Source organism: Rattus norvegicus, chromosome 5, assembly GCF_021556685.1.
Source record: "Rattus norvegicus strain SHRSP/BbbUtx chromosome 5, alternate assembly SHRSP_T2T, whole genome shotgun sequence".
NCBI lineage: Eukaryota > Metazoa > Chordata > Mammalia > Rodentia > Muridae > Rattus > Rattus norvegicus.
Genome location: NC_141538.1, coordinates 66,917,642 through 66,930,356, shown reverse-complemented (window position 1 = coordinate 66,930,356; position 12,715 = coordinate 66,917,642). Strand labels below are relative to the sequence as shown.

General features: G+C 45.1%; 1 protein-coding gene across 2 annotated transcripts in view; it reads right to left on the bottom strand.

The window, feature by feature from the left end:
• Tgfbr1 (transforming growth factor, beta receptor 1) overlaps positions 1 to 7,570 on the bottom strand; it is a 57,050-nt gene extending 49,480 nt beyond the window's left edge. For both annotated transcript variants that reach the window (NM_001429656.1, NM_012775.3), the window contains 1 exon segment: positions 7,432 to 7,570. In NM_001429656.1, the coding sequence (NP_001416585.1) occupies positions 7,432 to 7,516 (85 nt within the window). In that variant the 5' untranslated portion in view covers positions 7,517 to 7,570.
• Between the last annotated feature and the right edge of the window lie 5,145 nt (positions 7,571 to 12,715).

Genomic DNA, 12,715 nt, shown 5'->3' with positions numbered 1-12,715 from the left:
TCTAAACAAAAACCTCCTGTCATCTAGCAACAGAGGAAGACGCCTGACATCTGCAAGTGAACATACAGGCATGCACTCTCAGGAGCACACACACACACACACACACACACACACACACACACACACTTAAAATAAGTGAAAAAAAAGAGTCTTTTTTAATGTTCAGGGATGCAAAACAACTCTATTTTGTTTACTTTTCTTATCTCTAGTCTAAACTTTCAGTTCTTTTTATTTTTGTACTTATTTTTTAAAGCAAGAGTTTGCTATGGGCTATACAAATTCATATAAATAAAGTGATCAACTATCATTGGGGCTCATAAGTGATTCTCAAATTACCTAAAAATACAACTTTAAGGAAAGATTACACACTGAGTCAATGGCAATTGCAGAACCAAACTGCAATTAAGACAAGCTGAAGCAGCAAGGCATGGTGGTACATGCCTATAATCCTAGCACAGAAGTACCTAAGGCAGAAAGATGGCCTCAAGCCCCAGGAAAGCCTGAGACTACATAGTGGCTAGCACAGGCTCTACAGCAAGACCAAGTTTCAAAACTATTTTAAAAAGGGGCATGGGGGAGTACAAAGAGATGACTCAATAGTTAGGGCAGCTTGATACAAAGAAAAACAGAGAAACAGGGATTGCTGGGGGCTTACTGGCTTCCAGCCTAGTTGAGAAAATATGAGCCCCAGGTTCAGGGAAAGATTCTGCCTCAATAGGCAGAGTGATAGAGGTCACCTGATGCACTCTTCTGGTCTCTGCACACAGACAGGCACTTATAAACACAGGCATACAATTTACACCCACACTGATACAAATAAATATCTTTTAAAGTAGAAAAATAGAAAGTAAAAGTTTGATTCATATTTTCATGGAAGGAAGGATTTGCTGCTGAAGTTAACTCTAACAATATACTCACTGAATATAAAAGTAACACAACGTACAGGCACTTCAAATGCAAGCTTTGTCATTCATTAACAATATGACTTTACTTGACTGTCAATTGGAAACCAGAAGTTCCTCCTCTGTAAATCCTCATAAACAAACTGGGTACAATCTAAGCAAACTCCTGTCAGCTCTGTGTACCCAGGCAGAAGGGGTTAATAGTGACATTTGCGTCTCGGTATTGGACTATTGATAGTCTATAGCTGTTTTAACTGAAGTAGAGTCTTACTGTTATAAAAGTCTCTGTTACTGAAACGTCAAACACAAAACCTGAGTTTCTTTGGTCAATGTTAACGGGCACTGAAATGGATCCATGTCACACAAACCCAGTTCTCTTCTGAGCACTGGTTGTCCAGACCTGGAATAAATGGAATCCTTCTGCGGGCTTGGGGATTTGCTCAGGACGGAAGGCCTGCCTGGCAAACTCAGGTCTGGGTCTGATTTGCAGCACTACAGTCTTTTGGAATTAGTCAGTGTGTAAACGGGAACCCGTTCCTTCTGAGTGCTACTAGGTTGTGTGCCACCAAGGTGCTACTAGGTTAAATGAGACAGTAAATGCCTGGCACACTCTTGTAAGCTATTCTTTTAATGAATGTTAATGCAGACTATCTGCATACTCTGGAAGTTATTGGTATTTAAGCTAGAAATTAATTTTGTATGTCTTGCTTTCATGTTGCCAAATGGGGGAGTAGCTTTATAAAAGACCGTATCAGATCAATAAAATTGGGCTCATATAATTAGCTTAATTGGTATTTAAAAAATGGATTTAAGGAAAAATAAAAAGTTGGTAAATCAAGCAATTACAAATTCACAATAAAGCAATCACTAGAGCAACCTATAGCGTCTGAACTGAAGGCCAACTACACAGTTAAAAAGTGGACCTACTTCAGCAAAAAAAATTTTAATTCTTGTGGAAAGTGTTCAGATGTGTCATTAAGAAAAAGTTCAGAGAGGCATTCAGTGCTAGAAATGTGGTTCAGCTGGCTGAGCACTTGCTTAGCATGTTAAAAAAAAACAAACAACCAACTCTGAGTTCAATCCTAAATACTGCCCAAAAAATAAGTAAATTATCAATCAATCTGTGCAGTACAGGCTTGTTATCCTGGCACTCAGGGAAGTAGAAGCAGTCTGATCAGAAGTTCAAAGTCATTCTTAGTTAAACTCAAGACTAGCTTGGCCCTTTCTTTAAAAAAAACTGGGGTGGGGGGTTGTGGGAAGGAAGGGATTCAATGTTGCCCTAAATACCGCAGTTAGGTCAGGTCAAGTTTAGTATACATTTGAGAATGCTCCAAACATCTCTTAGAACCAGTTTCATGAGGAAAAGCAAAAACACCCCTGAGAAACATGCAAGCATCTGCCCTTAATTCCAGAAGCAGAAGTACAAATGTGTCCCAATCACATGATATTAAACCACAGTCCATCTGTTCAGAAAGCATTGCATTATGTAAGCCACAACAAGAGAGCAGCAAAGGGCTCACAGTTTGCTGCAGTTTGAAACGTGCTCACCTCACCCCCAGAGTTATACCTAATCCAACTACACCTTATTAACCAAGACGAATCCAAACCTACTGTCAGCCTACTGCTTTCAATCAGTAAGTACTATATACCAAGTCACTTAATCAACGAATTCCTAAAGCGTGACTTTTCCCTAGGAGATTTATCACTCATTACCCTCCCTCCTTCCTGCAAAACTCACTTTTCTTAAATTCTGCTCACCGAGACCAATTTCTCTTAAGGAAACCACCACTAATTCAGTTCCTCCCTCATCTTCAAGTTCTTTGCTTTAAGAGTACAGGACATGACATGAAGATCTGAACTTAAGAAATCCAAGTTCCGGGGCTGGGGATTTAGCTCACTGGTAGAGCGCTTGCCTAGCAAGCAGAAGGCCCTGGGTTCGGTCCCCAGCTCCGAAAAAAAGAAAAAAAAAAAAAAAAAAGAAATCCAAGTTCCTTCCTTTCTCAGTTTGCCACAGTGGAGCCCAGAGACATTCAGTTACTCGGAGGATTCTCTATGGTAAACAGAAATGATGGCATACCTATGATCCCACTGAAGAGGCCAGCATTTGTGAGCATCCCACTATCTTATTCCCTTGCTTTACTCACTTACATTACCATTCTGTCTCACAGGCACATATTACAGTGTTTAGAACTGGGGAAAAGATAATATAAGTTAATACATATATTATCTAAATAATATACTATAATAAATTTACTTTACTAAAGTAAAGAATCATTTGGCTTGCCATGAGGTTATTGAGAAAATAAAGACAAGAACTTTTAAAAAAAATTATCGAACCGTCCTCTCTGCCTCTCAAAGTTCTAGAGACCCTTCAAAATCATTTAGTCAGAATGAGTCCAAAAGCTCTCTCCAGTTACCTCAGTCTGTATTACCACTTCCCATCAAACTCTAATATGCTTCTCCACAAAAGGTGATTATTTAAAACACTTAACAAAAGGCACTATAAGGGCACTAGCCATTCAGAAAAGGTGTCTGAACAATCAAAACATAAGCAGCCTAATGGGCAGTGGTTATACACAAGGCCTATTCATTGTTAAAAACCAGAATTTCTTCAAATTTAAATACACATACCTTTCTCCTCTAATTTCTAAAATCTCAAGAATTATACAAACCAAGTATCATAAAATAGCTGTTTTGTTGCCACACCATGCAACTTTCTCAAACTATATATGTATGTATGTATGTATGTATGTATGTATGTGTATATATATATATACACACACACAACTCTAAATCAACATAGCATAATCCATCCATAAATATAACTATTCACACAGAATTCACTTAACACACATTTATGTAGAACAGAATCTAAGACAAGGTAGTAGGTTCTGAAGACATAAAGGCATAATTCGCCCCTGAAAACTCAATACAAACTCAAATAGTTAACAATTCAGGAGGGTGACAATGGATAACACAAACATGTAATGCTATACAGTTCCAAGAGATGGAGTTCAAAGAGAGGTACAATGTCAAGTCTGAGGTCTGTCTGTCCTCAAATTCCCATAAAAGAGATAAAATAAAGTATGCAGCAAAGACTGAAGAGTCAGGAACTAGTGGGAAAGCAGCTATCATTAGAAACGGGAGTTTGCAGTCCTGAGACATCTTTCAAGTGGAATAATTCTAATTCCTAACCTCACACAGGAAACCTTCAAACCTCATGGACAGTCCAGGATAGTTTGGCATCTGTTAATACAAAACCCCCCATGACAGAACACATATACTTAGGGATAACTGGCAGCGCTAAGCTGGGAGTTGCTCAGCAGGAGTGGGGAAAGATGTTAGGCATTTTCTCCAAGAAAATCCTGAAATTGCTGGCAGCAAACAGCATTCTAACACGTGATGCAATATAAACAGAGTAATATTGTATACTTGTCCAGGGATAAGGAACCAATTTCTCTACAAAGATCTATATTGGAGAAAACAGAAGCTAGCAGAGAAATATAAATAACACTCAGACAGTAAAGAACAACTTCAAGTTTTAAGAGAAGATCTGCACTTCTTCAGAATATATAAAGGGCCACACTGAAACATCAACCTAACTCAGTGAGTCAAGGTGAACTTATCTAGGTCTAGCTTCCTATTTTTTGGGGGGGTGGGAGTGGGGTTGAGATAAAGCCTCTATATTCTATAGTTCTGGATGTCCTAGAACTCACTATATAGACCAGAATCTGTCTGCCTCTGCTTCTTGAGTGCTTAGTTTAAAGGCATGAGTCACAAGGCCCAGCAGGTCATAGCTTCTTTTTTTTCTTTTCTTTTATTGGATACTTTTTTATTTACATTTCAAATGTTATCCCCTTTCCTGGCTTCCCCTTTGGAAACTCCCTATCCCATCCTCCCTCCCCCTGCTTCTATGAGGGTGCTCCCCACCCACCCGCTCCCCTCCTGCCTTCCCACCCTGGCATTCCCCTACAACACTGGGGCATCCAGCCTTCACAGGACCAAGAGGCCATAGCTTCTTAAACTGAATCCTAACTCCTTATAGAGGTGCTGGGTCATACAACAATCTGGCAATACTCAAGGACTTCTGAATGTATAACACTCCAAATTAATTAAAAATCAAATGAGTAATGAATCTGAAGTGTTTCTGGCAATGCATGCTTGTGTTACATGATGCAACTTCACAACACCCTTGGTTCTAAACACACTTGCTGTCGTGTTATGCAGTGCTAACATTTATTTTTATAAGTTTTAATGTTTTTTATTAAATAAAAAGTTTTCTATTCTTCCAGAAACATACATACAGAAAAGGCTTTCATCCTTCATGTATATCAAAGTGGTATATTTGTGATCGATTGTAGATCGACTGTATTGTGTTAGAATGTCTGATTTTAAAAACTGCTGTTTAAGTTGCTGACTTAAATTTCATTTTAAAAATTATTAAATGAGGTCTGGAGAGACGGCTCAGTGGTTAAGGGCATCGACTGCCCTTCCAGAGGTCCTGAGTTCAATTCCCAGCAACCACATGGTAGCTCACAGCCATCTGTAATAAGATCTGATGCCCTCTTCTGGTGTGTCTGAAGACAGCTACAGCATACTTATATAAATAAAAAATTATTAAATAAATTTCATCTTGTGATTAAGAGAGAATTTTCAACAATGTCTGAAATGGCCCTAAACAATTATATGGAGTCGTTGGCATTGGATGATTTAATTCTTTAAGTAAAAATAAACTCACCCATCTCATTACTATGAAAATGTGCTTGAATCTTTAATAAATAGTAAAATTGTATGTACCAATGAATTGTTTTAAAATAATTTCATTTATGATCTATTATCAGCACATCTGAATTATATACTTGCTTTCTACATTTTGTACTCAAGGTCACGTACAATCTTTTGAGAAAAGAGGATGGCAAACGGGGAAAGTTTATGAAGTACTAGTCTAGGTTTTGAGTAATAAAATCCTCCAGGACACGGACCAACCTTCTCAGCATCTAAGTCAATACTGCTAAATGCATGAACGTGTCTTGCTTTGTTTTAGGTAGAAAAGAATTACTTTATTCAAATAATTGTAGAGATATGGCCACTTATAGTTGGTGAATAATTATAACAATTCCCCCACTTTGTCCACCGTTATTCCCTTCCTAAGCCAATGTCAAAAACCCATGGTATCTTCTAATGAAGACCTTTGTGAAGGGAATGTTCAAGTACTAGGTTGTTCAAGTTCAAGTAAACTAAGAAACTGATGGCTAAGTTCTAAGTGTCAAATATCAACTGTTCTTTAAGTGGGCTATGCTACGGTATAGCAGGTGCACTGATTTTGAGCCCAGAAAGGCCTAAGTACAAATTAATTTCTGCACTTACTAAGAACGTAATCTCCTGCACCTCAGTTTTCAAGTCAATGTACAGGACAAGTACTGGTAGCCCCGAGGGTTCTGTGCCCCGAGATACTGTGCCTTTTACATCTGCATTATAATCAACTCCCAATAAACAGTTACTATTAAGTTTAATAACAGCTGGCATCCACAGTCTGGAGAGATTTTTGTTTTGGTATGCTTTGCTTTTTAAAATGTTATCCAATTTCAGCAACAGACATGTATTTTCACTGTATTTTAGTTGCTAATCTGAGCCTCAGTATTTTGCTTTCTCCTATTTTAATCGGTTCCGGACTAAGTTTTTCAATCTTCCCTCCACGGGGTGACAACCGTATCACGGCCGGTTTTAATATTTTGGAAAACTACACATTTTCCCTTCAAAAGCCAGCTACATAGAGGTCTGATTTTAAGACTACTGCTTAAGGAAACGATACACCCAAAGCAACGATCCCGTCGAGAAAAAGAAATCTTTGATCAATTCTACAGAATCATTCCCATTCAAACGATCCCAAGTCTGCAGAGTGAGCAAACGTTCAAGTTTCTACTAGCAAGGCAATCTTCTGGTTACTGAACTCTCAACTCTTCCCAGACGCACGAAGAGAGAACATTCCGCGCATCTTCGCGCCTGCTTCTCACACAAAGCCCCCGGTTGAAGAAAAGTCGCCCTAGGCGGGCGCCGACACTCACAGCAGTGCGGCCCACCCGGGATCTCTGCCCACGGCGCCCCTTACGACCCTCCGAGGAGCCCTCCACGCGCCGAGCCCCGGAGCGCCTCCACGCCGGTGCCCGCCCACGCCCTAACAGTCTCAGGCCGGAGAGCACTTAGGCAGTGGAATCAGGGGGCCACGGTCCCCGCCGGCCTCACACCCCCGAGGGCAGCCACAGACCTCAGCAGGCTCGCCAGCCGCTGCTCCCGGGAGCCCAAGAGGGCAGGCCTCCGCTCGGTGTTCGGCCACCCGCGCTCGACACCGCCCCCGCCCCGCCTCTCCTCCCCGCCCCGGCTCGCGTGGCGCCTGCCGGGTCAGGAAAGCTCGGCCGGCCCGGCGCCGCCACCTGCGCCCCCGGCCCCGCGCCATGTTTGAGAAAGAGCTGAAGCGAGCCAGAGGCCGGGCCCGGCTCGCGCGCCCCACAGCCACCCGCCCGCCACTCACCCTTCGCCCCCGGGAGCAGCGTCGCCGCCGCCACCAACACGATGAGAAGCAGGCAGCGACGCAAAGCAGCCGACGCCGCCTCCATGGTCCCGCTGCCACTGTTTGTGGCCCGGCCCGGCCCCGGCCTCAGCTTCTCCTCAACAAGCCTCGCCTCTCCTCGCCCCACCTCCCCGCCGCCGCTGCGGCCTCGCTCCGGCCCTTTGTAACTGCTCGAGGGGCGCACGCCCATTGGCTGCCCAGCTCCCGCCGACCCCGCCTCCCCCGCCGCCCGCGAGCGCCCTAGAGGGACCCAGCGGAGAGCCCCGCCCTCGGGGCCCCTGGGCGGCCAATGAGCGGCCCTGGACTTCTGCCTCTAACCACGCCTCCGCACTGCTGGGCCTCTGGCCACGCCCCCTCACCGCTGGGCGCCTATACTCCAGCCACAGCAGGGTAGCTCGTACTCTACCGGCGGGTGGGGGCAGGGTCCAGCCTGCGCGCCCGAGGGAGCCCGCAGTCCGGACTAAGCGCTGGGTGTGCCCGTAAGAGTTGCTCAGGGAAAGACTGTGGACGTTGCTCGCTCTTTTCTTCTACTCCAACCCCACCCTGACTTTCCCTGCACAGTCCTGCACCGGCAAAGCTCAACTATCGCCACTCCGACCCTCAATACGGTCCGCGGTTCAACTTCTTCTCCCTAGACCCGCTCCTCAATTCCCAGCCTCCCCGCAAAGATAACCCGATTTCTTCCCGCACTCTATGGCCGCCCCAGACCTAGTCTTGCCCTCCTCAAATTCCAGTCCCAAAGTCGGAGCCCAGATTCTGAATCCCGAGGCGGAGCTCAGACACACCCCTGAGTGGCCTGTGTCTCTCGGCAGTATAAACAGACTGTGGGTCCCCGCCGCTCTCCTTCCCTCCCACCTTCCTGACCCCGCGTGGAAGCGGAGAGGCCTACGGGTTTTGAATGATGGGGGATTCGGGGCGAAGCGGGAGCAGTCATAGGTACTTAGAGCTGTCTCCGACACGCCTGTGTAATAATTTCGAGGTGTCACTAAAAACCCAAATAAACTCAGCTCCGCTTTCATTCTGAATTCCTAATTTACTGTGAGACGCTCCACCCACCTTCCCTCTGGGATGCCAAAATGAGCTCCAGATTTGTAATTCTTCCTGTCAGACTAGTCCTTTCTTCAGACACAAACACAGTCACGGAGGCGGCCGCATGGCACCGACAGCATTTTTCCGCAGAACCTTTTAAGGAGAAAATTTTATTTTCTGTATGATTTGAACTCGGAATTAAATGAAGCTCGGTAGTAGGAACCAGCCGGCCTCTAGTATCTGTTAGTAAATTGTTTTACAGCCACTCTCCAAGAGTTTGATCCTGCTTATGAAAGCAAACCGTGGGGGTTAGAGCTGGGGTCTGAGACTGCTTCTCGGCTCCAGCTAGGACACGCTTGAGCAAGTCCTAACCTGCCAGAACCTGAACAGGCCTGCTCTCTGGGACTGCAGAACGATCAGTTCCTAGCTCCCCTGCACCGAGGCTACAGAGACTAAATTTGACTAGCTTCTAAGGCAATCTCTCTGAAAGACTTAAAGGGGCTGTCACACCCGAAATCTCCAGTGCCTATCCCCGCCTCACCCCCACCCCCAAAGCCTTGTACTTCCTCGGCAAGTACTCTACTAATAGCTAGGCAAATACTCTCTACTGATAAGCTACGGCCCCAGTTCTTGTTATTTTTTTAAAGATTGGGTCCAGCTCCTATGTGCACCACGTGCATGTAGTGCTTGTGGAGTCCAGAAGAGGGCGTCCAATTACTTGGAACTGGAGTTGCAGGTGGTTGTGGGCTACCCGACAAGAATGCTAAGAACAGAACCACTTCCTCTGCCAGAGCAGTCTCTTAACTATTCACCCATGGCCCCGGCCCCCAGCCCTTGTTTTTTACAGACAGGATCTCAGGCTAGACTGAAATTTGGAATCCTCCTGCCTTAGTCTCCCACCTCCCCTCCCCCAGGGCTGGGGTTACAGCCACATGCCAAGATGCCCCTCCCCTCTTCTTTTTCTGATCTAGTCTGTGCCTTGCATAAGATCTCAAGAGAGTTTTTATTCTATGCATGAATAATTAATCTCATAGGAATTTTTTCCTCTGGTTATCTTTAATGGGTAGCAAATATTAAAAGCACCCATCCCGCTCATAAATGGGACTAAAACGCAAGTCCAGGGTTCCTTGGTGACATAATGTGTCTGGAGCAGTGCTGGGATGCAGTAAATATTTAGTTAATGCCATTTACTTCGCCCAGCCCCCTTGCATGATGTTAACCTTGAATCTAACCCAATGCTTTGCCATATGAAGCCTGTACCGAGCAGCACGAGGATTCTTTTTTCCTGTGACACACTTCCGAGTCCAGGACATTTTCCATGGAACTAAGTGCATTCACTAGGGAACCGAGGAACGGGAAGGAGAAACAGACAATTTTTAAATTACATCTTGCTGATATTAGGAGGAAATTTCCACAAGTTACGGATCTGAAAATAAGTTGTGTCAGAATAGAACAAAAACTGTCCGTTTAAACTGCAGTTTTTCAGGTGCAGATGTCTGGGTCTGGGACACCTGCTAAAGCCCCTCTAGAGGCAGGCCAAGGATCTGCATTGTTAATAAACTCAGGAGGTTCTCCTGCACAGGGCCACTTCAGAAGACCGCTTAAACACAGGAAAATGAATGAGCCCAAGTGGGTTGAAGGGTTGAGCCACGGAATGAAGCCTCCAGCCTTGGAGACTTACAGACCCTAGTGATTCTAGCATTTTCTAGATATGGGTATGGGACCTGCCTGATTTCTACTCACTCCCTAACTCCAACACTCATTGGCCTTTTGGCACCCCTTCCCCACAGCTACACACACACACACACACACACACACACACACACACACACACACACACACCCCTCCCGCCCACTTTCCCTGTGGCATAGTAAGAATTATCTCTCCTCTATACACAGTTTTGTGGTGAGGCCTGAGTGGTTGGTTGCCCATAGGGAGTCAGTCACTAAAGTTCATTCCCGTCTTAGTCTCCACAGATTCTCAGAAGGCTCTCAGGGTGCTCACTCTAATGTCTTGATTTAAAGGGGAAGAGAAAGTGTCATGTCTCAGCAAGTCAGCTGTGGAGCTCTGTCTGGAGAAGTACTCCAGTGCCTCGCCCTCTACACAGGAGACCCTCTCAGTCTTTACACTGACTACGTTGGTTGTTTTCCCTTTGGGCGATTCTCTTAACTAAGCGAAAGGTTCTAGTTGTTTCCTCTCTATCCCTTCCTAGACTTGCTTGGTAACAGAATCCTAACTCCTTCAGGGAAAGCAGTTCACCGGGAGGGGAGGGGTAGGGAGAAAGGGGAGAGGGGTTCAATTTGTTCAGCTCCACACTTCAGTGAGAGTGCAGCAGGGTTCAGTTCGGCAAAGCATGAACTGGAATCTCTCTCCTTCCCAGCTGAGTTTGCTCCCCCTTTGTTTGTGATGACTAATCTCAGCTGTCCACTTGACCCAATTTGGAATCTACTAAAATGCAAGCTGCTGGCCACTTCTGCAAGGGTCTTTCTGGGCAGATTGTTTGTAGTGAGAAGACTCACCCTAAATGGCATTTTTGGGTGGTGGTCCAGAAGCTTTGTCTTGTTTTGTTTGCCTGCTTGCCCTCACTTTCACCACCAAGTCCACGAACCCCATTACTGTAGCCTTCCTTCGCCAGCCTTCTGTGAGCCCCGGAAGCACACTGAAGACCAGTAGGCCTCCAGGCCTTCAACCGCAGACTAGGACTGCTGGGATACCCAGCTCCACGGGCTGAGAATGGGCTCCTGGAATCTGGGCCTCTCCTGTGTGAGGGAGCAAGTGCTGGACCACCCAGACCACATCCTGTACGGCGCTCTAATAAGCCTACGTGTGGATCGTCTCTCAGTTCTGCTCCTTTAGAGAACCCTGACCAACACACCACTTAAACAAGGGCAAACACATCATTCTCATTTTCCTTCCTCCTGGAACGTAGTTACAAGCTCTGGAGACACAGCAGCCTTTTGTAAGCATAATGGTGATAGCTCGTATTATATTAGGTTTAATAGGAAGGAAAATGGGTCCCCGGTAAATTTGGTGATCAACTACATCAGTTCCTATTACATGAAAAACAAACAAACAAACAAACAAACAAACAAACAAAGACAAGCCTTTGGTTTTTTTTGTTTTTTTTTTTTTGTTTTGTTTTTTTGGTTTTTTTTTTCAGAGCTGGGGATCGAACCCAGGGCCTTGCGCTTGCTAGGCAAGCGCTCTACCGCTGAGCTAAATCCCCAACCCCCAAGCCTTTGTTTTAAACCCTAGAACACTTCGTTTCTGCTTACTCCATCCTAGCCTTTTCTATCTTCTTCTCTAACCTGCAGAATATTATTGATTCATGCCCTTGTCAGATGTTGCCAACTATTTGTGCTCCTAACTGAATAACAATGTACCTCATGACTTACTGGTTGGGAATCATAGCGGTATGTTATTGTCCATGAGACTGTGGGCAGGCACAATTGGCTTCTCTCGTCTAGACCAATGTGAGCTGGTCTCCGCTATGTTCTGGCATGAGCATGCTGTCGGGGCCAGTCAGACCCTCTAGGGGGGTTTTCATCCTCCAGCAGGCTAGCCTCAACTTGCTACCATGGCAATGCAGAGATCTAAGATAACGAGAGAAAATATGTAAGATTGCTTGACTCTTAGGTGTAGAGATAGCACATTAGCTCCCTTCCGTCCCCACCCCACTGGTTTGGACAAAAACTGAGCAGAGACCAAGGTCTAAGCATAGAGGTGAAATTATCACACACACATAGATAGACACACGCACGTGAGCACACACACAATTTATATATAACATATATACAATCCATGGTTCTTAGATCCCCTGTATCCTTAAGGTAACCCCGAAGCTGGTCATAGAAATTAATCCCCGCTCCATTTCTATCTTGGAGAGACTGGACATAAGGAAACTTACCCATCCTGTTTGACATAATACCTGACTTTAAGAATGGGTCCTATTCTGTACTCTCCAGGGAAGCAGTAGAATCAGGCTGACAGACTTGCTAAACTGCTCTGCCCAGGCTGAGCACTCTAGAGCGTACCCTCTTGTCCAGTCATGCTTTATGTGGTTATCCATGTTTCAACCATGCCTATTCAAGGCTGTGATGGGAGACTTCTGGGTAACTGAACACATGGAGGATCCTTGAAGGTGATGCTCTGTCCAAGCATGGATGCTTTGGGCCTTTCCCCCGCAGCTGGTCCTATGCATCCCTCCACCCGCAGC